Source organism: Urocampus carinirostris, chromosome 1 (genome assembly GCF_059441175.1).
Source record: "Urocampus carinirostris isolate Australia breed hairy pipefish chromosome 1, RoL_Ucar_1.0, whole genome shotgun sequence".
NCBI classification, from domain to species: domain Eukaryota; kingdom Metazoa; phylum Chordata; class Actinopteri; order Syngnathiformes; family Syngnathidae; genus Urocampus; species Urocampus carinirostris.
In genome coordinates, this window is record NC_142349.1 from 26,486,085 (window position 1) to 26,513,893 (window position 27,809).

Here is a 27,809-nt window from a genome sequence, read left to right on the forward strand (position 1 = left end):
TGGGTTAACATATTGTTACAACGAAATTGGTCATGACACTCCAGTTTCACACATTCACAGTGAGGTACAAAGCCAAGAAGATAATGTTATAGTTATAATTTACACAAGAAATGTCTGCATGTAGGATGTTGCTGAAAATGTGAATTTCCCTATGGGGATGAATAAAGTATCACCAGAATGAACATTTGCAATTTGTTTCTGTAAAATAAGCATGTTCATGTGAGTAACTAGGAAGAAATACACAAAACGATTTTTGTATATGGTCATCGCGACCCAGTGGATCAGTTTGAAGTGACACTCTTGAACAGTGTTGTACGATCCTAAATGCCTTTAAGTGAAATGAAAAGGAAAAACGTCAAACACTCTGGGTGCTCAACACCCACAAAGTTGTGAACCTAAGATCGCCCCTGTTTAAAAGATGCACACATTTATTTATTTTTAGATTCTTTAAGCTTAAGTTTGGAAGCTAGTACAGCTCCATCAGAAATAGAGGTAAGATCATAAACCCGAACGCACGATTGCTCAGCGGAGAACACTCAAACCTTGCTCCGTAAACATCTTTTTCCTGCATGAAAACGTAAATATTCTGCTTTTGAAATTGATATTTACATTGTCCGAGGCTTGAATTATTTCCTTCATTTCACTGGTATAAAGACCGGAAAACGGGCGCAATTTGCAAGGCGAGGGAACAGTCGAAGCTTTTATTCTATTTGTTTTGCAAAATTTGTACACGCTTAAAATTCATTGTATTACACTGAGCTATTTTTTTTTTTTTTTTTAAACGTGATAGTGTTTTCTCTTGAGTCATATGCAATCATTAGTAGGCTTATTCTGACGCATATTTACCTTTTTTTTTTTTTTTTTTTTTTAAGTGGTAACACATTATTTTTGTCCCCATCAATTTTTAACATTCGATCTAGCTTGATTCTTTGTTGTATTAAATTACTCTCCAGCATGCCTGTTTTGAGTTATTTTAATCCTAAAAACGGGTTTTTGAATGACTTCCTATTTTGTTTCAATGCCTCCTAAAGCATGTTGTTTTTGTATGTGTTTGGATGCAAAAAACTAGAGAATTGTTCATTTATCTAGTTTGTACTTTTGCTCATTGATTATTTCTTTGGATTTTGCATTTTCAGACTGCAGAAATAACAATTTCATATATTTTATTTTTCTCATTGATTTGAATTGCCGTAATCTATTTCAATCGTAGTGGGCTGCAGTATTTCTTGACGTAATTAAGCAAGTACACATCGAGAACTCTTGAGCTCGTGTTGTCTGGCCTCTTATTCTGTGTCTCAGTGTTACTTCGCTGCTGAAATTCATTCGAATCAAATTATTTGTAAAGCACTTCTCAGGGAAAAAAATGGCTACTCAAAGTGCTGTATAAAAACATGGCATAACAAAATCCCCACTAATACAACCAAAACAACTCGTATACAGGCACACACAATGGTTAAAATAACAATCAAATCAAAATAAGTAGTGAAAGAGATAAAATAGGATGATAGCAAGGCACAGACAAGCCATGTGAGGAAAGGGAGGTATATCCACACTGATTGCAGTCAATAGTCTCTGGATTTTCAGCCACTGAAACACTCCAGTGGGGTACTCTCAATTGAGGAAATACAAAAATAGAAAAAAAAAAAAATCAACTGCAGGACGAAATAAAAGTAAGGTTCTATATAGTAAAAGATTAGACGTTAAACAGATAGAAAAATAAAAATGATCAATTCAAATACATATCAAAAAAGTGGGTCTTGAGCCTCCTCTTAAAAATGGCAAGAGTCCTTGCAGAACTGATGTCCTACGGCAGACTGTTCCATAGATGAGGAATGCTGCTTCACCGTAGATTTTGGTCTTCACCCTGGGAACAGTCAACAAGCCGCTGCTAAAGGACCTTGGGGAATGCGAGAGCTGATATAATAAAAGCAAATCAGACCGATAGGATGTTCCAAAAACTATTAAGACATTTAAAAACTAGTAAAAGCACCTTAAAATTGACCCTGGAACGCACAGGTAGCCAATGCAGTAATTTTAAAACTAGGGTAATGTGAACCCTCCCCCTGGTCCCCGTGCTGCTGAGTTTTGCAATAGCTGCAAGATAGCAATACTCTTTTTGGGAAGACCAGAGAGCAGAGCATTACAATAATCTAAACGAGAACATATATAAAAGCATGCATCGGTACCTCCGTATTTGCCTGAGAAAGAAATGAGAGGTCTCTGGCTATATTCTTGATGATAAAAAATAATTTTGTCATGTTTTTGATATGTGGCATAAAATTGAGCTCAGGGTCGAAGATAACGCCCACATTTTTAATATAATCTAAAGTTCTAAAATCTTGTAGTTTTGGTAAAAGTTTCTCTCTCAGACTTTCAGGACCAATGAGTAAAACCTCTGTTTTGACCTGGTGGAGCTGTAGAATGTTTTCTGCCATTCATGACTGGATATCTGAAACACAATTCCAAAGGGTATTTATTGGACTTGTGTCATCAGTGGATACGGCAATGTAGAGCTGGGTGTCATCAGCGTATCTATAGAAGTTGACTCTGTGTCTCCTGATGACATCCCCAAGGGGAAGCATATACAGTACAAAGTACTGGGCCTAAGATTGAACTCTGGGGGAACTCCACAGTTAATTTCATGGGTTCTGGAGGAACATGAATCCAAACCTACAAAAAAATGCCGGTCTGTGAGATAGGAACAAAACCAGTTTAACAGTACCAGAGATGCTCACCAGGTTTCTAAATCGTTTTTAATAAAATGTAGTGATCTACTGTGTCAAAGGCAGCACTGAGATCCAGTAGCACCAGAACTGCGTGTTTATTAAAATCCTTATTATACCTGATATAATTTAAACATTTTAAAAGGACAGTCTTTGTACTGTGGTTGCTCCTAAAAAAAGACTGAAATTTCTCTAAAATGCTGTTTTCTTCTAAAAAAAGAATTCAGCTGAATAAAAATTTCTATTAAGCGTTTCTCAAAAAAAGTAGGTTGGAAACTGGATGGTAGTTATTAGAAATCTTTAAGTCTAAATTGTTCTTTATCAGAACGCCCGACTGGAGAGAGCAATTGACTACATTTAAAATCTGGTCCTCTAATCCATAAAATGTCCTAAAAGAGATGTGGGAATTGTGGATTTTTTGGGGCTGGTTCTGCAAAATCAAGTTAATTGTTCCAATGGCGGCCCGACCAAGATATTCAATTTCTGTTTTGCTTCGGGTGCGGTCCTGTCAATCAAGTTAATTGGTCAGAGTTTCAATACTTCGGGGCCGGGTCGGGTGGGTTATTTTAGGCCTGATTTGACCTCTAATCAGAAATAGACGAAATCGGCGGCATTAGCTCAGGAGGTAGAGCGCTCGTCTCGGGATCAAGTGATCGCAGTTTGAGTCCCGGCTCCTCTGTGTTACATGTCGAAGTGTCCTTGGGTAAGACACTGAACCCCTAATGCCCCCAATAAGCAGGTCGGTGCCTTGCATGGCTGCATGACCGCTATTGGTGTGTGAATGGGTAAGTGTGAAGCACATTGTAAAGCACTTTGGGAGGTCTTCATTGACTTGAAAAGTGCTATAAAAATGCAGACCATTTGCCATTTGGATAAAATAGGAACATTTATTTACGGTTTCAATTTGTCGCGGGCGGACATATTTTGAAGACGCACGCGTGCTTAGCGCATGCGCAAAACTAGCGTTCTGCCTCCCACTACAATTTGCTTAAGGATTGCCTCAAATTTCTCGTTTTCGCTCATTAAAAAGGAGTAGCGACAAACCACAGCGCCTACGATATTAGGCTGCAAAAAGAGCCGCTGGCTATCCTCTGCGAAGCAAAGTTGTAGCTATCCTTGCAACATTTCTGACATGTTTACATCCCAGACGTCGTCATTCCAAGATTCCATCGACGTGGAGGAGAAAGATGAGTACGAAAGCGAGGATCTTGCATCGTACGGCCAGAAGACTCAATTGAACTGCTATTATGCCATTTATCTGTACGAAGGCACCAGGTAACGTTTACCTGTTTCTATCAATGATACGGTTCTTGTGGGGTGAGGGATTGTTTCTTCCGTTTCGCTTGCTCGCTCTCTCTTTACTCGCCTCGGGGTTATTCGTCGAATTTTTCTTTTCCTGCCTTTTCTGCAAAGCACCACGCGTGCATTGGTAAACTAAACATCTGATGATGATGATGATGATAGTGCATATTGTCGTAGATCTGAGGCAACCGAGGAAAATGTGGCTTGGAATCAGACACGCGCAGACTCTACAACCAGTCAGGAGGATTTTAGGTAACACAGGAGTTGTGTGCAGTGCCGCCGTTTTCTGGCTTTTTTTGTCTCACTTTTTCCTCTCACTTTTAGTCGCAGTGGTTGGGCTGCCATTGGAAGCGACATTGCATCTTTATTTCATTTCATTTCATTGCATACATGTCAACCTCCACGGCTCCGTGCCCTTACAAACTGTCATATTTTCCCGTACAAAATACAAAATAATCTTTCACCATATTTTTTTCTAACGTGCTAATTTATGTAGTTTAACATGTTATATTGTACATGTGTTTCGTTATATCATATAGATTGCTAATGAACATTTTGTTGTGAGATCCTGAGTTGCTCGACATGAATGAGGTTTATTATTTAAAAAGGGCAAAAATGAACTAGCTCGGACGTTCACTGTAGAAGGAAAAAATACATGCAAATATAATTAAGTAGAATAATACATTTTCTTATTCAAATTATGAACTCATTTTCTGCATCAAATTATTGTTGGTAATATACTGATTAAAGGGATAACCACAAACCTGTCTTTTTTCATTTTCTCCTTTTATACTTTCATTTTTTCTTAACTTCTTTATCGACATAATAAGTCATAATATAATGCATCAAAGCAAGTAGGCTGTTTGAGAGCCGGCTCTCTTTAATGAGTTGAGCCGAAAAAGCCGGTTCTCCATAAAGAGACGGACTTCCTTTCACTACATCAAATCGCTCGCTTCGTTTGCAACGGGAAAAAAACGATACCGCGGCGAACTGTTTTAACTTGATTGATTTGCCGTTTTGTGAGAGTCGGTGGTACCCATAATTGACAAATTTGCAGTTTTCCGTAAAGATTTTCTCGTACGTCGTACACATCTTAAAATGCATACTAATTGTACTTTGTACGGCAAAAACGTACAGGTTGACAGGTATTAAGATGTGATGTTGGCTCAAATGAATTCCATGGGAAGCCACCAAGGGTGGGCAATGTAGGGAATATTTTAGACCAACGTGGTCCAAACCTATTTCATATCTTTTTCATAAGCTTGCTGCTGTCAAACTGTTGCAATGGCGTGATCTACAGCGGTAGTCGGCAACCATCGGGTCGCAGACCGGTATTGGGCTTTTGGTACCAAGCCCCGTGAGAGGAAAATAATTTGCTCATGTTTTGTTTCTTACATCATATTTATTCATATGTAGATGCATTGTTTTCACCCCTTAGAAAGTCAAAGTTTGGGTGCTTATTATACTGAGGTTTCACAGTACTGTGATCAAACAATTATTGATCTGTTAATAATTATGACTGACGCTTATTTGCTCAGCATTGGATAGGTTGGATATGGATCTTGGATCGCGGCAGTTATCTGTAATGGCATTAGAGTTTAACTCATCTTAGTACTATTTTTACTCACACTGTCACTTTGCACAACGTTATAATGGAGCATTATGGGAAAGGGGTCACCCAAAACAACGTTGTACAACGTGGAACTGTGTGTAAAAGCATTGTGCTGTTGAGATAAGACATAATGCCTTTTCCTATGTCATCTATTAGGAGTGGGTGATGCCGGGATTTTTGGTAACAATCCGATCCAAGTAAATACATGGTAGTATTGATTTTTTTTTCTTAGCATTTTTTTTGCCAAAGCAAAGGCCTTCAACCCACTAAAAACAGGTGGCGACCCACTTTTGGGTCCCGACCGACTAGTTAAGAACCACTGATATAGCCTCTTTGTAGTCTAGTGATTACATTGTGGATCTGGGATTATTCATATAATCATGATTTATTAGTATTGTTATCCGTACGGGCTGTGTCGATAGTCTGACGTTAAATCGGTCTTTGGCACAGAGAGGGTTGCCGACCACTGATCTACAAAGTTATGTTAGTCATTACACTGGTTTACACTTGAAACGCATGATTCTAATGAGGAAACCACTTTAAAAATGGATGTATTCTCTGAAATCATTCATTTCAAGCCCCATCCAAAACAATGTTTTATATCAATGGCCAGAATTGACAGTGAATGAGCTAATAATTAAAACTGGAGTCATCTCATTCTACATCTTTCTTTCACAACTGGTGTTTCATGCTTGGAACACTGCTGTTCTATTTTGTTGTGTATGTTTCTGAAGCTTTCTCCATCTGCGTTCTTTTCAGTAGCTTTCCTTTGCTACCCACAGCTTATTCATTCACTCGTACCACTTTGGTTCCATTCCTTAGCCTGACCCCGATAGACAGCAGCCTGCCGGTGGAGGCGGAACCCGAGCTGCGCACGTATATCTCTAGGAGGCTGAGCAAAGGAGCTCTGCTCGGGGGGATGGGAAACATCGCCACCGTGGAGCTCAGGTGAGCCATACGTCCTCATCCGTGCCAGTGCCCGGCATGGCTTCCATTGGATCAACCCAAAAAGGGAAAAAAATAGGATAATTACGAGGGAAATATTCATCATGTTTAAAAGTTGCAGGACCTTTAGAACAGGTTGACATTTTGCATCTTGAGGGTCTTTTGTATAGGCTTCTCTTGTTCCCTTCGCATGTTCAAAACTCATTGATGTCTTCTCTCCTTATTTCCAGTGTCTACTAAACTGTGCATTTATCATTAAGCCTCCGTTAGTTGTGTGTGTGTTTATTTGTGTGTGTCGCAGCCTTCCCGAGAAGGCAGTGGGCTGCTACTGCTGCCTCCTGGAGCAGGAAAGATCTCCCGAGCAACCCGACGCTGACGGCAGCGGACATGTCATCTGTTTCTTGGGCGGCTCTGAAAAGGGACTCAATTTATATCCTTTTTTCCTTTCTTTCGCAAAGGGGAAATGTCCGCTTTGGACGTTGGTTCCTTGACCATGTGTACGTATAGGCTGGAGCTCGACAAGTATGTTCAAGGCTTACACAGCAGTCTGCAAACACCCGAGGTGCAGATAGAAATAAAAAGTAAAAAACCTCCAAAATGACCTTTTTATGTACTTAGCTGCGTGTGTGTTCTACAGCTGCAAAACCTGGAGACGGAGCTGCGTCCTTATCTGAGCCGCTGGTACGAGGAGTCGGTCATGCACATCTACCGACTGGTGCAGCTGGTGCAGGGCAACATCAGCTTCTTGCTGCATGCCGTAAGTTCAAGCTTTTATAGGATTACGACAGGTACCGTCATCAAATTATACCTGACAAAAATCTATTAAAATGTAGGCTTACTTTTAGTACATGGCAGCAAAAAGCTTTTCTCTTTTTTTACAATACAATAATCCTTCCTTTATCTTGAGGGTTATATTTCAAAATGAGGCAAAATACGTCAAGCAGAAACCTTTATTTCTTTACAATTAATATACAGTTAAATACACTCTTACTACCTGAAACCAAAGAACAAGCCCATTTTACAGACTCAAGCATTTGTCAAGTAATTCTAAGCTGGAAGACTGTTTAGCCAATCAGAAGGCAGAACACAACGCACGATGCAAATCCATCAAGTAGCGAAACTGTGAAAGGTAAACCGCTTTAAAGCGAGTGTTTACTATATTGTCGTTTAATTATGGTTGTCAAGGTGAAATCCAAAATGTCTGCAGGTGATGTTTTTAATCGGGCATGTCAGACACATGGCTCGCAGGCCAGGTGGATGTTTTCTGCATATGTCCAAAAAAGAAGTCTCTAAGTCAGGAGTCGGGAACCTTTTTGACCCAAAAAGTCATGGAAGCAAAAATATTTTCATTTTATTTTTTTTATTTTTGAAAACAAAATACATAAAAAAAAAAACACCAAACCCGCTCTCCAGAAAAAAAGCTTATTTTTCAGGGCATTCTATTTCACTGTGTGACATTTGATGATTTGATCAAATCCATGATGCAGTATTTATCCCATATCAAAATAAATGTAAGTCTTAAAATTTGTCTGACGCAGCTCCTCAAGAGTGTTGAGGCTCATTTTGACTGTCATTTTTTTCCCTAAATAATAGTTTCAAAACAAACTGCAAGCAAAGGTCTTTTGTACAAATGTCACAAAATACTGCAAACACTAAGTGTTTGTATGTAATTTCCTTAAACACGGTGGGCGTGTGCAAGAGAGAGAAGGGAGTGTCTGTGCTGTATGCGTAACACTGACCACCCCTACCGCTCAAATTGCTCCTGCTAATTTGCTGGTGACTTGGGGATTTACAGTTGGTTCCGTAGGTTTCATCATAAAGTGTTTGCAGAGTGAACCTAGATTGCTGAATTAACTTCCATATAAAGGATTCTTTAGCCACGTACAGCCAAAACGGGGTCTGTTGGTGTTGTAACTGTAAACCGTAGTTGAGACAGTGCTATTCATATACTGGACAATAACATGAGGAAATTCTTTGTTGCCCCAACATTGGCTCAGCATGTACAGTCATTCGAATCATACATACTACATTTGCTTGAACTAATTTTTTTTCACCAAGCCAGATGTACTTCATCTGAAGACAAATGGTGCAGTGTTGTCGTTTAGAATCTCTGGATTGTAATTCTTCCTTGTGCTTTGTAGCACTTGAATTTAGTTGCACTACACAATACAGCGACATATAGTGGTCAAATATTACACGGTGTTCCTTAAATATAGGAAGACTGAAATATAATAAAGTGTAGCCATCTGAAAATAAGACATTTTATGTGCAATCCTATTGAAATATATTGACTACTCTATTTGATTGACTTTTTATGTTTCTAGTAATTTATATATATTACAAATATAATTTTATATCTCAGTTGTGTATGCCCATTTGAGATTGAAAACCTCTGCATTAAGAGTTTTACGAAATGCAAATGTCTGCAAGACAAGGCCGTGAATTTATAGCTGCCCAACTTTGCTTTTGTCTGTCCAGGCTCTGAGTCACAATCATGTTGAGGTCACCAATGCGGATGAAAGGACAAAAATGGATGTGTCCCGGTGAGAGGTGTTCTATTTCTTTCTTTTTTTTTTTTTTTTTTTTTTTGTCGTACCATGCATCTTAGTTGATTTGTGACCTCCCAGGTTCATAAAAGCAGCCAGCTTGCAAGGCCTGTCGCAACAAGACACCACGGCAGCCTCGCTCTGCAAGGCCATGTCGGAGGATGCGCATTTGCACCTGACGCTCGATTGTTCCGTCTCGCCGCCCAACATTACCAACACCCGTAAACCGGCAGGGCTCGTACACTCTACCAAGAGAGGCTTTACGTTAACTCGTACGTTTTGTGTTAACAGTTAGCAACCGCTTCTGCGAGGACTGGAGTCAAGCTTTTTTGAATGCCGCCGAACGGGCCAACCCCTTCCTCCTTCGACAAATCCTGGAGAACTTCAAACTGAAGGTGAGCGAACACACCCATCTCTCAGAAGCTTATGCACATGCATATCTTGAGTGTTGGGTGCATTACTGAAAAAAAGGATTGGTTAAAGTCACTAGTTACTTCATTTAAATAGTAACCGTGTTAGCCCCCAGATTACTGACGACCAAAAGAAGCATGTTACTCTCAGAATAACTATCTGGTTACAGATGACCATATTTACTTACATTGAAGGTGACTCCTTAAAACTGCCTAAACTAGCCACATAATAAAAGAATTGGACGAAAATGTGTACACTAATCTTAGGAAGTGTTGAATTCTTCATATTTTTTCTTGTTACTCTTGAGAGATGCAAACAGTCGAGACACTTCCTATCCACTTTATCTTGCCTTTAAACCTTTCAATGATTCTCTTATCCAGATATGAGTCATGTTCTACATGTTATCTTTTTGTCCCATTCATTTTTTGTTCCTGTCTGAGACACACCTCCCCTGCCCATGCACAAGCAAATATGCAGATATAAACCGAACCCACATTCAGTTTATTATTGTACGGTAGTTGTAGATATGGCTTGGATGAGAGTATATGAGGTTTGCAATAAATTACCAGTCCTCCTACTCTGTGCTTGAGACGATGCCACCGTAACTGTAATTGGTAATGTTTCAGTGGTAAGTATAAACATGCCCACCCTTGTGATGTATTGTATTTAAGTGTGTGGGAGATTGAAGGTTAAGTTGTGACTTGGCTAACGAAGGTACTGTGAGAGAACAGAATCCAATGTTATCCATGATCTGCATTTAAAAAGCAGCGGAGTAAGGCACCATGTTGTAACGACAGTTCTTACAAAATGATTTTAATATCTCGTAACAGTACTCCGTAACAATAAAAGTAATTGTGTTCCTTTGTAACGCTGCGTGACTTCACCTTCGTGTCTCTGCAGGCCATCCAAGACATGAACAGCCTGAAACGTTTCGTGCGCCAAGCCGAGATGAGCCACTATGCTCTCTTCCGCTGCTCCCGGTTCCTGCAAGGAGGCGGCAACAGCGACGTGCTTTTGCAGAATGCCAGGGCCGAGCATAGCGACCTGCCTGAGGCCTGCCGCATCATCGCCGTCCTCGAGGAGTTCCTCAGGGAACAGTCTCGGGCCTGATTGCCATTCTGACACTAATAGTTTAATTTCTAGATATTTTAATTAATCTAAGGGGGTAACACAATCCTCATAAAAATATACTTTATCAAGTGACTGTAAAGTAAAATGTGAATCCCTCTATAGGTGTCAAAAAGGATGTGAATATATTTTGGGGTAGTGCTGTACAGTATATACAATGTCTTATCTTAAAACACTAGTGAGATATATGTGTTAGTTGCGTTTTATATAATTATTTAAAATTGTATTTATATTTAATTTCTTTTGTGCGGATGAAATGATACAATTTGTGTTGTCTAAGTCACAACCTTTAATTCTTATTCAAATCAGTTGTAAGCTTGTCTTACAGATTCAAATCATGTCTGTTATATACAGGTTGTATTCATTTTACCAGATGTAGCAAATACTAAAGTTGACATAAGTTGCTTTTTGAATCATTTGAAACACAAATTCCCCCCTATAGTGTAGTTTGTTCATTTTTTTAGACCTAGTATTTTGTATTAGCATGCAATCTTTCCAAGTCAAAAACATAATTTCCATGTATCAGTTCTGAAAGGCAAAGTATATTTATGAATTCTACAAAATGAAGCGATGAGGCTTTTTGACCAGTGCACAAGTTCATCTGTGCGGGATGATTATATCTATTGTGAATCAGATGAGTTGTAATCTACGTATTTGTAATAAACACATGGTCCATTACTTTGCTTATCTTTCCAAGCATGCACAACCAACAATGGGTGTAAATTAATTTATTGACTATTTCAAATCATTTGATGTGTGAAATTAGCCACCATTTGACTCAATAACAAAGTTGAAATTGGGTAAAACGTTTTGAGTAAATTGTGTACTAACATAGGAATAAAGCTCGTTAAAAACAATAAAATAGCATTGACTGCACTACATACAAAAATACATGAAAATATATTTGTCGCAGGTGAACCACTCAATAGATACGTTAATAAATTAAAAATATTCTGCTTGATTGTGGCGTTAAAATAAAGTTTGTCTAGACACCACTAGGTGGGACCAAAGAGGTCATCAGTAATGCTTTTCAGGCCCGTATCAAGAATGAAAGTAATGCATATACTATACATATTCTTGACACGTCAATTCACTAACTGGCTGCCTCTATTTGTCCTGAGAAGAAACTAAACACACTGGCATCAAACCCAGCGTTTGAAAATTGACTGGTAGGCATTGACGAGTTGCATTTTCCTTCACCTCCCTTTAAAACATAAGAGGATTGACACTTCAGGATTATATGCATATAAAATGGCGTCTCACTAAATAATAGGATGAATGATGTGAAGCAGGCAGCAACCGTGCTGGTTGGAGAGTCTTCCAGGTGACGGATGAGGAGCACACGGGTACGAAGACACTTGCGTCTGGTCGTCCCATCACCGTTGTTTGAGAAGCACTCTGTACATGGCGAAGCCCAGCACGGCAAACACGGTGGCGCCCAAACTTGCTCGCAGCCAGAACGTGGAGTTCTTCAGGTCAGCTTGCGCCATGTGCCTGCTCAAAGGCACAGCACACAAGGTCAGTCCGCGACATTCTACACAAATCTGGATTCGTGGTATAAATCACGTGATGGGACAATACATTGAAGGGACAATGTGCAATATTTGACCACTAGATGTCGCTGCAATTTGAATGGCGACTGAAAATGCTAAAAAAGCACAAGGAAGATCTCAAACTACAAAGCGCGTGTTTTTTTATTTTTTAGCCCGGCCTTTCACAACCTTTTTGAGGTACCCTTAGCAGCAAGATGGCAATCAATCATGAACAACCTCTACAGCAGGGGTTGGCAAACTTTTTGACCCAAAGAGCCATAAAAGCAAAGCATTTTAAATTTTTCTTTCGTGAAAGACACACTATACCTTTAAGACAAATTCCACAAAACCGCCAAACTAGCTCACCAGACATAAGTTGGAACAGGGTCTGTTGGTGCAACACCTTGACTATAAACCGTAGTAGAAAGTGCCCTGCATATACTGAACCAAACCCTTGTAAGATACTAGCAGTGCTTCGGCTCTGCATGTATTGAAGCGGTTTTTGTGCACACTATCATTGAAAGTCACAGAGAACATATCTGGCTTGCAAGCCGTAGGTTCCCATACCCTGCTCTTCAGATTATGTACAGCTTTTTCATGGCTAAGTTTAAGCAATTTTTAAGGAGTTTAAAGACAATTTTTTTCAAATTTCCTGGTGCAATTATAAGAAAAAAAATGATTGTGAATCTTGTGTTTTGTAGATCCACAAATATATCTGCGATTTACATAAGTAATTTTTAATCTTGCCTGCTTATCGACCACTACACGATTTTTAGCTCGAGTCAGTCGCGAATGTAGCTTACATTTTCAGTCGCAGAAAGTTCTTCCCATTACAATTTACCACTGGGAAACACTACAATCATTTTTTTTTTGCATGACTCATAATAAATTGAGATGTAATCCTGGCAGTAATACACATTTCATAAAGCCCTGTTTAGGTGGGGTGAGACCCATAGGGGGCAATGAGGCTTCATTGAGCAATGCCATAGAAACCAATGCCAGCTGCAGTTAATCATGAGGGAAGAATAAATGCACTGGCAAAGCAAAGCGACCAGGGAGCAAGCAGTGTCAGCGTCATTTTTAAGCAGACTTGTTGCGAAATACGGCAGCATTTACAAGGACTTCACCCAAATTTCAAGCACTTTACAATGAATGAAAGCATTACAATTCAAGCATTTTCAAGCATTTCACGCACCTGTACGATCCCTGCCTCTAATCTAGGTGAGCCTCGTTTTATATGAAATACATACAAGCTTTAGACAACAATTACTTAAAAATATAAATATGTAAAGCTTAGTTCACGTCTTTTTGTTTACTAGAGGAGAGGTGTAACCCTGGGCACAAAGATTTCCATCTGCTGCAGGGACGTCAAACTTTTGGTCTAGCGTGTGACGTCATCCACTCCGCTGTTGCTAAACTTGAGCATAGCACCCCGAGGCCATCCTGTTAATCCGTTAATAAACAACAAAAGGACACTGCTGGAAGTGTGAATTTCCCTACAGGGATAAATAAAGTATCTATCTATTTATCTTATTATTTGAAATCAATAGTTTTCTTAGTAGGAGGCACTAAGTAATGCACAGTCCCTTTAAATTATTATTTCAACATTTAAATCTGGCACTAGAAGTCACCACTTTTCCTAAATACTAAAAAAATTAAAAGTTATTTTTGCTGCACTGAACTTTAAGATTTAATTACCCAAGTCCAGGGGTGGGCCAACTAAGGCCTGCGGGCCACATACGACACACTAAGCCATTTAGTCCGGCTTGTTCAACAAAAGGTTTCTAAAAATATAATATGTATAACTGTAAAAAATACTGCTAACATTTGTTTTGCTAGCAGAATTGTCCCCCATGTCCATTGTTTTGTTTTTTATAAATATAAATTTATAAATAAATTTAAAAAAACACGCCTTTTTTTCTAGTTGTGCATTTATGAAGCTATTAAAAAAAATATAAATATATGTGCTAAAAGGGGCATATTGTTCTTTTGAGTATTTCAAAACAAAGTTTTGTTAAATATTTTTTTCATAAATGCATATAAAAAAAATATTTTTTTTTTCTTCTTTTTCAAATTTCTCAAATTTGAGACAAATGGAATCAATCATTTTTTATTCTTGAGCCAATTTATTTAAACCAATGCAAACCGCGACTCAACGTTCAGCCACCCTTGATGTAGTCTGTTCATATTTGCAAAGACAGCCGATTGGATGTAATTTCTCAATTCAATCCCATTGTTCACTGCTACACCCTTCTCCTGGCAGTTCCTTTGTCACACCCAGGAATGTTGGCCACATTTTCCTAATTTATTTCCAACTTGTTGGCATTTGTTTGCTCACACATACCCAGAATAATGCAGTAAATAAGCAATTTTTGGGTCTGGTGTACTGTCAATGTCCCATAAGACGGACTGAAAAAGATTCTATTGATCAGGAGTATAGACTTGATCACACACTACAGGGAACTACAACCAAAAAGGCAAGCGCTGTATTTCTACACAAAGGTGCGCGACTACGGCAAAACACGCTGGACATATCAACCTGTTGTGAATGACCCTGCGCAGTTGGGCCTTAATGCTGCGCAGCAACTCCATCTTGAGGAGGTTCTGACAGAGGCAATAGGTGCACTTGTTGCAGGCGCACATGCATCGAAGTCGGACGTGGCTGCGGGGGGAAGAACACACACGAGAGCGCGTGTATGCGCATGCAAAACTGACAACATGTAGAGAACCTGGAGGTACCTGGAAGGCAGGATTATGAGGTACTTATTGTTTTAAAAAATAAAAATAGAGCAAATGTTTAAAGAAGGCCGTGTATTGGTTCCCTTGAATAACATTCAATCAATCAAGGCTGCCACTTAGTAGTAAGCCCCTAAATCTCAACAAGTGAACTTTTATCCGGTCAGGGCAAAGTGGTTTAAATTGCTCAGGTTCAGACGATGGCATTAGCAGAGAGCTCAAATGAGATTTCCAGAGCTTACTACTGGTTAATCGACTCAAGAAGCCAATCTGATCAGGGTGATTTCAAGGAGTCAAAGCACACTTCTGCAAGTCCCGTAAATTTTTTTTAAGGTTTCATGTCGACAGCCTGCTGTGTTCAAAATCAACATACGAAATGAAAATTTACTTCAAGACAGACATCATTTGCAGTGTAGTAAACTTGAGAATTTTGATATACGAGTTTTATTTGGAAGAAAAATCTTGCTCAGCATCACTAGAGACCACTCACTGCCAGCATCAGCTTGTTTCAGTTTGCGCATGTAAACTGCTACAGATAAACTTTTTGGATCTTTACGTTTATTTAACTCATTCAGTGCCATGTTCAAGCATTGTCCCTGAGTGCCGAAACGTTAAAAAAAGTTATGTTTTTGATAAATATTCTAAAGGCTTTGACGCTGCTGATCATCTCAAGTCACATTTCTTTGTATAGCCCTTAAACACAAAATGTCTCAAACGACTGCACAGGCCAGAATTACACCATCCCCTAAGATCAACATGCATGCAAGGAAAAACTCAATACCTCAACATGAGGGAAAATAAGAAACCTTGAGAAGGGGCAACACAAGTGGTAATCCCCCTTCCAGGATGACCAGGCTCCAACAGATGTAGCATTGGGTTGCCATTCTGACACTAATAGTTTAATTTCTAGATATTTACACATAAACAAAACAATATAAAAACAGGAACATTAGCCTAGATGGTAAGGCGCCCGCTTTGAGACTGGGAGGTCGGTGGTTCGCGCCCCGGCCGAGTCATTCCTAAGACTTAAAAAGTGGTCGGCGGCGCCCTCTGTTGGCTGCGGCTGCATCGGCTCGCTACAACGGGTCAGGTGCAATCGACATTTCGTTCTGTGTACATTGTCACACAGAATGACAATACAAGGAAATAATTATTATTATTATTATTATTATTATATCAGTAAGTAAAAAGCCTTTGGAAACTGTTTCAGTATGACATATCGCCACTAGATGGCAGGAGTGGCTTTAATCAGCTCTTTGTCAACACACTTGGTGCCTTGTTTTGTTTTGTGTGTTTACAGTCACCGTTTGACACTATGCAGTGTGTCAGAGGCCCATACACCGTGTATACGCAGTGCGTGCTGTGGCTCTTTAACTCTCACAGTTAAAAGTACAGATTGTATAACGACTCAAAGCTTTATTCTTTCTAAAAAAGATGACAAAGTGACTTTGGGGAAGATGTTTCGGCCACTTTAGACATGAAAACCCGAATCGTGATAACAGACTTTCTTATTGGTACAATATGGTGGCTCGTTTAATTGCTGTACATATATCTATATACATGTACAGCAACAAACATCTGGGTCAGAAAAGTTCTTGCATCGTTCATGCATAAGTTTAGTGTTCTTGCAATAAAATTTTATTTTGCAAGCAAAGTGTCCTTGTGTTTATGGAAAGCATTGTTTAGATATAGTAAGTTTCACAAATAAATTATGTATATATATATATATATATATATATATATTTATATATAAATATATAAAAATAAACACCAAAGTGAAAGTTCGGCCTGAAATGCATCCTTTCACAAAAAGCTGTTTTTCTCAGAATTTTTCCTGGAAACGAATATTTTCAAGAAAGTTCGCAATGTTCAATGTTGTTCACTACACAATGGTAAAAGCTAGAAGTATTTTTTTCCAATAAAAGAGGAGGGCTCAAACTTTCTTTAAATGTGTCCTTTGCCTATATAGCTACAGGGCTAAATTTCGGTTGGCCTTCAAAAATGAGTCAAAATGGCATAAATTGTCCGGCACGTCACTTAGTGTTTGAGGGTAACGTCTGTTACTCATCGAGTTAAAGTTCCAGTAACTTTAATTTTAAGTTAAAGTTAAAGAGCTTACAAATCAACACTCTCTCAATCTTATACCTGTGAACCTCAGCAAATTGCTCCCTGTATTACCGTTGCAAATCTTCCGTAATAAGGGTTAATCAACCTTGCAAAACAACAGAGCATGTATTCATCCACAAAAAGACAGACTACAGACGCTGTCCAACCTACTAACGAGTTAGTTCTGGACTATTGTTCGTAAGTTGAATTTGTTCCTAAGTTGCTTTAGTGCTATATTTTGTATGTTTAAGCTTTGTATAAGTAACCTGTATTGTTTTTTTTACTAAAAAAAAAATTAGGATAATAATATGCTCTATAAAAAGATAAATAAAGTGAAGTTTTACTTACTTTTGGGATTTGCGTGTCAAGAGGTTCTCCTCAGTGTTAAAAAGTGGCCGGAAAAAAAGCGTTCTGAACATTTTCTCAAACGCATCAAGCTTTCCTATTCCACTTTCGTTTCAAAAGAACCGGCTCACCTCTGCCTTACACTTCACACTAAACATATTGAATGGATGCACAAGATATTTAATGACAAAAACATCAAAGTTCTTAGAGCATTAGCTATACAGTACACATTGTAATAATTACACACGAACCGGGAAGTAGAAGCCGGATTTAGTTTTCGGTGTGGATGTTGGGTGACCTCTCACAGCGCCACAGTACTGTCCTTTACTCAGAAAAAGGTGCACACAATACAAAATCTAACTTACAGCAATGTCCGGATATATTTCGACATCCCTAAAAAAAGGATCGTATCTGCAACGAGTAACTAAAACGATCAGGAGTAGAGACGAGGTGGGCAAAAAGGAGAGCAATTTGAAATAATATATATCATTAAATTAAAAAGAACATAAAAACGTGGAAAACATAAAAATTGACAAGTAGGCGATTTTCATCGCTCCACCGTTGTTACGGCGACTGCCTCCTTGATAAATACTCATAATAAACTTGTAATATCTGATTTATTACTTTATTTTTATGTTTAATTACTACCTAAATGTGCTATAGGTGATCAAGAAGATGTGTTTATTAGGTATTTAGGGTTAACTTGGATGCCTTTGGGAGGACAGCAACAGACCACTTAGTCTTGAAATATTTCATATCAGGAAACTTTGCCCGTTAGACAAGAAATTTAAGCAGTTCCCTGGAACAGGTTAAGCTCGTAGAAGGAGGTATCACTGTACACGTAACAAAAAGGTTAGTTAGACCAGTTTTTAGGGCTAAAAAGCTCAGAAATTAAACAAGCATGGAGAAGAAGAACATAACTGTCATGCTGCATACAAATAAACTGGCAGTAGGAGTGAAATCAGCCCCAAGTGCAAATGCTTTATAAATTAAGAAAAAAAACATTGTGGGGTTTTTTTTTTTTCCACCAATCATGTTGGTTTTGTTAAGTACTCTGAACCCTTAACTTGATCTGGTTTTAAAACCTAAGAGGTAAGCTGAGGGCTAATGGTTTGAATACTCACGGGTACATGGCCATGGTGGTGATCCTTGTGTAAATGTCTTTGCCAGGGCTGTCGGTCGTGTTGCATGTAAATGGCTGAGGTGGATGGAGTTTGTGTTTGCGGCAAAACTCATGTGGCGAAAGGCTGTACTGCTGCCGCACTTCGTGAAGGTCCGACTTGGCAGCTATCACCACGCATGGGGTCTTGCTGTCTATCAAGTAGCGCTGCCAAACACACACACACAATCACAGCTTCACGAGTTGTTTAGGTCAGAAACTCTCTAAATCAGATTATTTTTGATGGGATCTAAAAACCCAGTCCATGAGAACTAAACATTTATAATGTACAGCACATTTTTAGGGTTGGTGTGTGACAAAATTGCACACAAGAAAATACCTTAAACATTTTGGCGCAGTATTCAAAAGAATGCGGATTGCTGACGTCGTAGACCAAGCAGACAACATCACAAGCAAGGTCCACCTCTGACATGAAGTCAAAATCTGGCATCATCTCATGGAGCTGGCGGGAAAAAAAGCCCACCAAATAATAACTCTGGACAGGTTAAAGGCCACAAAACAGAAGACACGGGACTTGTACACATTTTCATAGCCAAATTAAAGCATTTTAAGGACTGAAATCGAACATTTTTGAATTTGAATGAAAATACTGGTGTGAATCATGTATTTCGCAGAGCCACAGATATATCTGCGATTTACACATGCGTTTTCTAATCTTGCGCAGGCATTTATCAAGACATTGATTTTAGATATTGAGTAAATCGCGAATATAATTGTGGATTTGAACAATGTGTGTGTAAATGTTTTTACGACAAGTCTCTCCCCATATAGGTGTTAAATGACAGTAATATGTACCTTAAACTTTTCAGTTCTTCCCATTACAATTTACTACTGGAAAAACGCTGCCTTATTTTTTTACATGTCCATAATCGATGCGAAATCCTGGCACTAATACATATTTCCTAGTGCCATGTTTGGGTGCAGCATGCACCTGTCATCTTGGGTGGGACCCATAGGAGGCAATGACCCTTCATAGGACAATGCCATACACAATAACACCAGCTGATGTTAATCACAAGGGAAGAAATGCAATAGCAAAGCAAAGCCACCAAAAAGTAGTGTCAGCGTCATTGTTAATTAGACTTGTTGCAAACCTGGCAACAATTTCGACCACTTCACTCAAAATTCAAGCACTTTTCAATCCTTTAAAACTTAACATTAAAAGTGAAGAATGTTAAAGGATTTCAAGCACACTTTTGAACCCTTAGTACATACAAAAAAAAAATAGAAATCAGCGCACATCAGTATTTGTTCCTTTAGATTGATCCATTGAATGAACTCTCAAATGCCAGTTATATTAAAATAAAGTTTTAGCTCTTATAGTAAAAATCCTGACCGTAAATACAATTGATAATGGTTAAGTCACCTACCAGCAGATACTTTTCTTGACCATACACGTATGTTGTGCTGATGGCGTATAAGGACTTGTGATCTTCTCTGATACGCCTCTGTTGCTATGATAACAATAACAAATCCCAGAAGGGTCACATGAGACAACATGACAGACAGCCAGTTGACCACACAGTCTCAACAATGATTTCATGGATTTTCCCCACACTCTCGGCTAACTATAAAACTCCCATTTGGCACAGAATGGTTAACAGACCTGGAGGTTCTTTCCTAAGAAGGCCTGCAAGAAGCCACTTTTCCCGCTGGTTCGGGCCCCGAGGACGTTGCAGCGAAATACACTGCGCTGGGTCTGTTTCTTCTGCAGGTCAATTCGTTTGTTTCGGGTTACTGAAAATACAGAAAAGGGGCAAATGTTTTGATTTGTTATTGTTCAGAAGAGAGAGAAAAAAGGGGCTACCTGTGATAGCAGCTGCTTGTGACTCCTGCTCACAGATGATTGAGTAGCCCAGGTAACCCAAATATTCTAAACTCCGTTGGACATCCAGGTATGTCGTTAACCTGCATGGCAGTTGCAGCACGTTTTTTTTTCAGCTTCCATTTTAAATCAAAACACACAGGAGACATCTGACTCACGTCCACTGGGAGAGGTACCCCTGGTATGTAATCCATCCCTTTTCATTGGTGCACACTGTGTGGTTTACGTCCGGACCCCATGGCATGTAGGGAAATACTTTGAACAGGTCTTTCACCTCGTCTGGTGAAAGTGCACAATCCCTGTCCTGAAAACACAAAGGCTATTCAGTATCGGGCTATTAAAAAAAAAAAAAAAAAAAAAAACATTACGGCTCCGTGTGAAACAGATTTTGTCATTTAGATATTTTGGATTTGGGCATTTATCTGTAAATTTGACATGTGTCCTTCGGCAATATCCATAATATCAAAAACTATCAATTGTAAGATATCTTAAAACAAATATCTACGAATATTGTTTCTAGGTTTTTTTGAATGTCCATCAGTGTTACCATTTAAAAACCATGGTTTGCAGTGTCTAGTTTTTTTTTTTTATACAAGGGAACATTTTCAATGCATTTATGTACATATGTATCAGTTGGCTAATGTATGCTTAAATATGTGGCTGAGGGAAACATGTACACAGACTTATGGATGGCAGTACGTATGTGACAAAAACAATTGAGGAAGAAAACCTGGGGCAATTTCAAATTTCAATTTTTGCTCCAGCAACTCACTTTGTCATGCTTGTCAAAAACACTCTGGAGAAACATGTAAGCATTGTGGTTGAGCTCTGTGGTGCAGTCTGCCGGGATCTTAACGCTGCAAGAAGAATAATCATTAATCTTCTCCCCCTTGAAAGCGTTCTACAAATCAGATGTCCAACATTTTGTGCCACATACACGGGGAAAAGATATTCCTGCGTAAGCTCCAAGTCGTCGTCGTAACCAAACTGCCTAAGCACGGTCCAGGTGGTCTCGTGTCGACCACGCTGAATGAAGAGGGTGTGCAGGAAAAGAAAGCCTAAATACAGAGATAAGGTTAGCAAACAATGATGATCTCACGTTCAATCTAATAAAGGAACAGTCAGATGATTTGCAGACCTTTTAGTGTGAGCCCGTTGTCCTTGACGCCATCAGCCATGTTTTTTCGGACTACGTTTTTCACGTCCTCTAAGGCTTGGGATGCCAGTGGCGTGTTGAAACATGTTCTCTACATAAAGACAAAGCCAGCTTTTCACAATAGAGCATAAATGGGAATCACATTTCTTAACCCCAAATATGACATGATGAGGAAAAATGACCTGGAAGAAGTTGAGCTCGTTGTCGTTGAGGATGCCATCATTGTCCAGGTCTGACACTTTAAAGATTCGAGTTAAAGCCTTAATGCAAGAGGGCTTCAGCTGAAAGACAAATCCACTTGCATCTTAGCATATGAGCAAACAAATGATCTACTTTTAGCCAACGTCAGCCACCTCACCTCCTTTTCTTCTGGACAGTACAGAGGCCCTGTTGGGTGCAACACAGCCTTCTGAGCATAGTAGAACAGCTCAGAGATGTTCTTAAGATTTTTGGCAGAGCACTATGAAAAAAAAAACACTGTTTGAAGGACAATAATATATTCCAAAACAAATCACTCAATGACTACGTAAATTGACTACAGTGTGCTTACCTTTTGCAAAACATTAAAATAATCATATTTACTGCTAATACCATGTAATCTCTAGTAGAAAGTTAAGGGAAATACAAGGCTGAATCTTATAGCTGTCAATGAAAACCACATTTATCTCCCTAAAAAAACTGAAAAATAACCACATTCCCTCCTAGAGGATTCTCGTCAATCTGTCATTGACATTGAGAGAACACCTCAAATGCCTTTGGGTAGTGAGAATGTCTCTTAACTTGGATTTGAAATTTCAGGCTCACTTCCCTCATCTAAATATATTCAAAGCAAGAATGTAGTTTGTATAAAAAAAGTGATGCTGATCATGACAACAAACTGGTCAGATGCATCTCTCAGCTGAGGCACAACCTAACACCGGCCTTCAGACTTTGGGAAACATCTTGTCTGGCCCCTTTGCCAGAGAAGCACTGGAGGCATGTTGCGTTAAACCCCTCTTCCATATTAATAAGGCGTCAGAGGGGTTGAGCGTTCCTTACACCAGAACCTCATATGGATCTTCTACAATTTGCATATTGACCAAACATAAGTGTTGATGATGCCCTCATTAACATGATCCACAGGATCTGTATGTACAGCACATACAGATTCAGACTTTCGCAAGGAGGCTAGTTTTTTTTAATAATCGATCAAGCCTTGTTTTGGACTTTATTTTTTGTGCTAGCCTGCTCTGTGAAAAAAAGAAAATGCAGAATTTCTGCAAAAACAGGCCAAGAGCTGCTTCTTGCTATTTAGTGTGAAAAACACATGTGTAATGATATACCAGTTAATAATGTTTAATAATTTTACAGATAATGGCGTAGAATTCGTACTCCCAGCCAAACTACGAAAAAAAAAACTCGCTCTTATAGTCCGGAAAATATGGTAAGTAAATAAGTTAATGATATTATCAGACAAATATCTCGTCCATGGATTGGAAAAGGTTGGGATCACTGGGTTAAAAAGAATGTGGATGCTGTCTAACAGATTACACCCATCAAGAACAAACCCACTCACCCAGTTATACTATGGAAGAAATGAACAGCTGCTCTTTCAGTCATAGAATAATTATGCTTGAATGTGAGACTTTTTCAAAATTTCATTGATTAAATGTGTAGTTATTTGGTGTTCAAATTGTACAATTCTTGTGATTATTGGGTGAATTTCTCCGTTTTGTCGACTGCTACATGGTATAATTTCCTGTAAAGGATCATGAAATTAGTAGCCAACCTATCACTTTGATTTTTAGATAACAGGTAGAAAGAAAGGTATAAAAGTGAATAGCTAAATGTGTAATGATAGATTGTCTGAACTATTTTCGTTCGTATGCGCCCAAATTTAGATATCTTCTCTGCTTTGGATTTGCATTTAAACTGCAAACAGGTCACCGAAACAGTTGCCTCATTAAAAAGTAAGGTCATGTTGCAGACACCTGACAAGAAACAAATTCTATCATGACAATAACCCATTGCCAAAGTCACCCACTGATATCGATCCATTAATAGTTGGCATGAAAACAAGGTCAGCAATCTTTGGGTGTTACCCCCACAAGAGGCTGTTTAAAATCTTACTTTACAGCTAGCTAAGATATGACAAATTCTGACTTCAAAATTAGAATACATCTTTGTCACAAAATGACGCCACCAAAACATTTCAGTAACCGAATTTGTGGATACATTCTGAATCCAGACACTGGTCTGCTCAAGATATCTTACCTCTACACATGTCTCAATGTCCTGGTATTGATTCATTATTGGTAGGATGGTTTCCATGCTGCTGTGTTCCACCAGGTCAGACTTGTTGCCCACTAGGATTAATGGCACCCTAGGAAAAAAATGTAAAATGAGTAAGAATCCCAAAACAATAAGATCTTAAAACAGTTATCAAATACAAAAATGTGTGTTAATACCATTCTTCAGACAAATATTCATACTGTACCCCAAACACTTAAATACAAAACTGTCTTAGAAAATAATATTGATAGTTATTGATTTTCTGTAATGCAATTAAAAACAAAAAGTTATACAATCTGGATTAGTTACAAATCAACTAAAATATTACAAGCCTCTCATTTTTGTAATACTGCTGAATCTTAGCCTACTAGCACACTTCATAATGATATTCTAATATTTTAAAACAAATGTTTTTGTCATAATCAACCATATTAAAACAGAAACCCTTAATATTTCATTTGATTTGTAACAAATCCATAATGCATGACATTTTTCTTTTTTAATTCGGTTACAGAAAATAAAGAACTTCATCACAATATTCAAATTTTCTGAGACAGTTTTGTGGTTGTCAATACAAATTCACAATACTAGTTTTGAATGTCTCTCCAAAGACTACTGGGAGATAATCATAAAAAAAATATATATTTCCCTAAATAGCTCTAAATGATTGTAATGATTCTTAATTTTTTCCTGATTGTATAACAAGTGCTGTATAATGGTGGCTTGTTTTAATCCTCTATTATCATGTCATGTTCTAAACATTCTTTGTAAAGAATTTTAATCACATTTCATCTTAATGATAATAAAGAAAATCTTGAATCTTTATTATAAAAATGTTACTTTCTTAAGCCATTAAGTGCCATGATTATTTTACTACCAAATATAAGAATGAATAAAATTGTTTTAAAATTTGGGAATTCAGCGGTTTCTTATGGATGTTAAAATGTTAAAATTAAGGTTTTTCTAGATTTACATCCACTGCCAATTTTTAGATCATTTATGAGTTTAAAGTGCCCAGACCTTTGTATTGTGATTGTGCTTATTCAGAGGGAGTCAAGCTCAAAGCATGTAAAGAGGTGAAAATCTGTTTACTTAGGGAAAGAAATGATACCTCATAAATATAACACATACCTGCTGTCTTTGTCTATTCTGTCATTGATGAGGGGAATCCAATGGCTTGTCACCTGGAAGCAGAGAACACAACATTGAGCAGTCTCAACAAATACCCACACAAAAAAACCCAAAAATAAGAAATCCACTTAGTATGGCATTTGGTGGATTGTTCAGGTGTAGTTAATTGGTTGTAGTTCCATTGAGACACAGTCAAGCTAAATCAACAGCAGCCTGGTTCCCTGCTCACCTTTTCGATTGACTTTTTGTTGTTAACGGAGTAAACGATGCAGATGACGTTTGCCTGTGAAAGGGAAGTAGTGCAAATTAGACTTCCATTTTAGAAGGAAATGAATGGAAAATATTTAAGCACTGGAACACGTGATAAAATAAACTCACTTTAGATATTTCTTGAAATAGTTGTTCATCTGACTGCTCTGCTTCTACAAGACGCAAACAAATATGAAAGGCATTTTACAAGTCACCAGAATCACAAAGTTATAATGGCAAAAAGTACTTTATGTTGACTTGTAGCAGCAAACAAAACATATTGATCACTAATATTGTTTTACATCAAACTGTTTTGGGGGGGCAATCAATCACGGCACATTAAAACAAATAAGAGTGAGCACATGGCGAACGCGTTATCTCAATGGAGAAAAGCCTCAGTCCTGAATTCAAGCCACCAAATTGGGACCGATGGCGCAACTAATGGTTAACATTTTACAAATCACTATCACAAACAACATCAAACCTGTCAACATGTATGTTTTCCCTGTATTTAATATATTTTTTTATCATTTCAAATTGTGTATGCTGCATTCAAATTTTTGCACCAGAAAAAAAAATAACAGCGATAACTTGTTTTTTTGTTAGACCGATCTCTTATGCCCATTTCAGCTCTAATCCAGATCACCTGGGGCGGCAGTAGCTGAGGAGGTAGAGCGATCGTTTTAGGATTAAGGGATCCCAGTTCGAATCCCGGCTTGTCCGTGTTACATGCCGAAGTGTCCTTGGGTAAGACACTGAACCCCAATACCCCCAATAAGCAGGTTAGCGCCTTACATGGCTGCACAGATCACGGCCGCTATTGGGAAATGTGAAGCACAATGTAAAGCGCTTTGGGAAGTCATTGACTTGAAAAGCGCTATATAAATGCAGATCATTTCATTTCACCTCGGTGACTGGTAACAGACAACATAATCGTAGGTTGCCAATATCATCACTTTAATGTTATCCTCAATCAAGCATTTATTTAGTAAGCAGAGTAAACTTGTTAACATAAATTATATTTACTTTTATTCTACATAGTCTATCTTGCAGAGTGAATAGGTGCTGCATCGTATTTGTTAGCTTAATAAGGGGAGTAATTGGCCGAGGTTGACAGGTATGCAATATAATACCCGAGTAATCCACAATGTGTGTAGGGACCCTCTCCGGTGTGACATCAGCAGGGATGGTGATCTCCTCAGCTCGCAGAGGAACCTGACAATAAGTGGAGAAAAAGTCGGGTCAATAAGCAGAAATTTGTTTGTGGAACCAACAGTTTCAAATATAAGCACCACCTCGTCAGGAAACTCCTCACTGACCAGAGACATTATCAGAGACGTTTTGCCCACCTTGGCTGCAAAAAAAAAAAAAAAAAAAAAACAATGCATATAAAAATCGCAGGTCATCCACGTGCTATCTATAATGACATTTGTTATGTCAGCAGTTTAGTTTGAGCTTTATAATTTGTCCATGAGACTCTTCACAGTTTACTGCAACGAAATATAATATTTAAGAATTGACATTTTAAAATGAAGAGCAGTTTCCACTGAACGACTCAAGTGCTATCTATTAGCCTCCTCGCTAACAGAGTTTAAGCGGATAAAGCGCTTTGCAGCCCAAACACACGCGCTACTTACGCTCCCCGACAAGCAGTATCCTCACGTCCTTCCTCATGTTTGAAAAAGGTATTCTCCAGGTTTTAGGGAAAGTCTATAGCTTCATGAAGCCTCCTCGTTAACCGTCCCTAGTTTTCTTCACTAGGCCCAGCTACTGTCAAAATAGGACGGCGCCTTTGTAGGACAAAACGGACGGTCGCTTTTCACGTTCTTCGCGCGTTACGTCACAGAAAAACAATTCGCCGGCTCCGAGCTACTTCATTTTAAAAACAGCCGTCTGTTATCTGCTGAATGGAATTCATGCTTTCGGCATTCACAGAACATTTCTTAGTTGTTTCGTGAACATGCCTGACCTCCACTAACCGGCGACTACGGCGAGTCGGGAGGAGTCAAACTTCAATTTTGTATTATAAAACATGGTGTGCTGCCCTCAGGTGTCAGTGGAGCAGTACTGCAAGTCGGTGGATGCATAGTGATTTAAACCGACCCTGAGGAGCCAGTGTTATGACGAGAAATGCACCCATGTCGAAATTTGCATCCCGGACGTTGACGTTGGATCATTTGTACTAGAAAAAAATGACACCGTTGCTGTGACAATGTTAGGCACAGGATGATCTGCTTACTCAAGTAAAATAACAAATACAATTATTGACGTGTTGCGTCTCGTTTGGCGATGAGAAGAAAACACGTTCGTCTCCCGTTTATCTGTTGATGATTTGACACTTCATTTCAGCATAATAGGCTTTATGGTAGAGTGCATAACAGTTTCAATACGAGCAATTTGAGTAGAAAAAGGCAAAATAAACATGTTACCTGCTCAAAAGTGATTTATATACGGCGTGCCTTACCGTCTGATTAGATTCACAACAAATAAAAAGACGAAATGGTTTAAGTTGTATTACATCCCCAACAAATGCAAGACGAAGTGGTTTTGGTTATATGTTCGCCATTACATTCCCGAAAAGTGATATAAAACGAGGTAAAAGTGGTTATCG

At 38.6% G+C, this 27,809-nt stretch overlaps 2 protein-coding genes across 4 annotated transcripts; one reads left to right on the top strand and one right to left on the bottom strand.

The window, feature by feature from the left end:
* Positions 1-3,648: 3,648 nt before the first annotated feature.
* Positions 3,649-11,345, top strand: c1h17orf75 (chromosome 1 C17orf75 homolog). 2 transcript variants are annotated; one of them, XM_088332505.1, is made up of 10 exons: positions 3,649-3,998; positions 4,203-4,277; positions 6,460-6,585; positions 6,884-7,012; positions 7,084-7,144; positions 7,220-7,339; positions 9,061-9,125; positions 9,210-9,349; positions 9,420-9,523; positions 10,440-11,345. In XM_088332505.1, the coding sequence occupies exons 1-10, from the start codon at positions 3,856-3,858 to the stop codon at positions 10,647-10,649; spliced, it is 1,173 nt and encodes a 390-aa protein (XP_088188631.1). In that variant the 5' UTR covers positions 3,649-3,855; the 3' UTR covers positions 10,650-11,345. The 2 variants fall into 2 exon arrangements, with proteins under 2 accessions (XP_088188631.1, XP_088188640.1); XM_088332514.1 differs by lacking the exon at positions 4,203-4,277.
* Positions 11,346-11,379: 34 nt separating this feature from the next.
* On the bottom strand, positions 11,380-27,247 carry rhot1a (ras homolog family member T1a). Of its 2 annotated transcripts, XM_088332484.1 has the most exons (20): positions 26,836-27,247; positions 26,494-26,552; positions 26,332-26,413; positions 25,328-25,371; positions 25,179-25,232; positions 24,950-25,002; positions 23,801-23,909; positions 21,906-22,007; positions 21,730-21,828; positions 21,530-21,638; positions 21,329-21,449; positions 21,164-21,248; positions 20,550-20,695; positions 20,374-20,474; positions 20,173-20,303; positions 19,937-20,020; positions 18,886-19,008; positions 18,511-18,713; positions 14,739-14,861; positions 11,380-12,161 (listed from the first exon to the last, which is right to left on the bottom strand). In XM_088332484.1, exons 1-20 carry the CDS (start codon positions 26,870-26,872, stop codon positions 12,044-12,046), a joined length of 1,983 nt encoding a protein of 660 aa, XP_088188610.1. In that variant the 5' UTR covers positions 26,873-27,247; the 3' UTR covers positions 11,380-12,043. The 2 variants fall into 2 exon arrangements, with proteins under 2 accessions (XP_088188610.1, XP_088188620.1); XM_088332494.1 differs by lacking the exon at positions 14,739-14,861 and having other exon boundaries at positions 26,836-27,240.
* Positions 27,248-27,809: the final 562 nt, after the last annotated feature.

Bases quoted from the DNA above. Each gene is read 5' to 3' on its own strand.
- c1h17orf75 (XM_088332505.1), top strand. From the start codon at position 3,856: ATGTTTACATCCCAGACGTCGTCATTCCAAGATTCCATCGACGTGGAG. The intron at 7,013-7,083 runs ATATCCTTTTTT...GACCATGTGTAC, and splicing joins TCTGAAAAGGGACTCAATTT to GTATAGGCTGGAGCTCGACA. The intron at 7,145-7,219 runs GTGCAGATAGAA...TGTGTTCTACAG, and splicing joins GCAGTCTGCAAACACCCGAG to CTGCAAAACCTGGAGACGGA.
- rhot1a (XM_088332484.1), bottom strand. From the start codon at position 26,872: ATGAGGAAGGACGTGAGGATACTGCTTGTCGGGGAGC. The intron at 21,829-21,905 runs GTGAGGTGGCTG...TTTGTCTTTCAG, and splicing joins ACTGTCCAGAAGAAAAGGAG to CTGAAGCCCTCTTGCATTAA. The intron at 21,450-21,529 runs GTCTGCAAATCA...CTCTGTATTTAG, and splicing joins CAACGGGCTCACACTAAAAG to GCTTTCTTTTCCTGCACACC.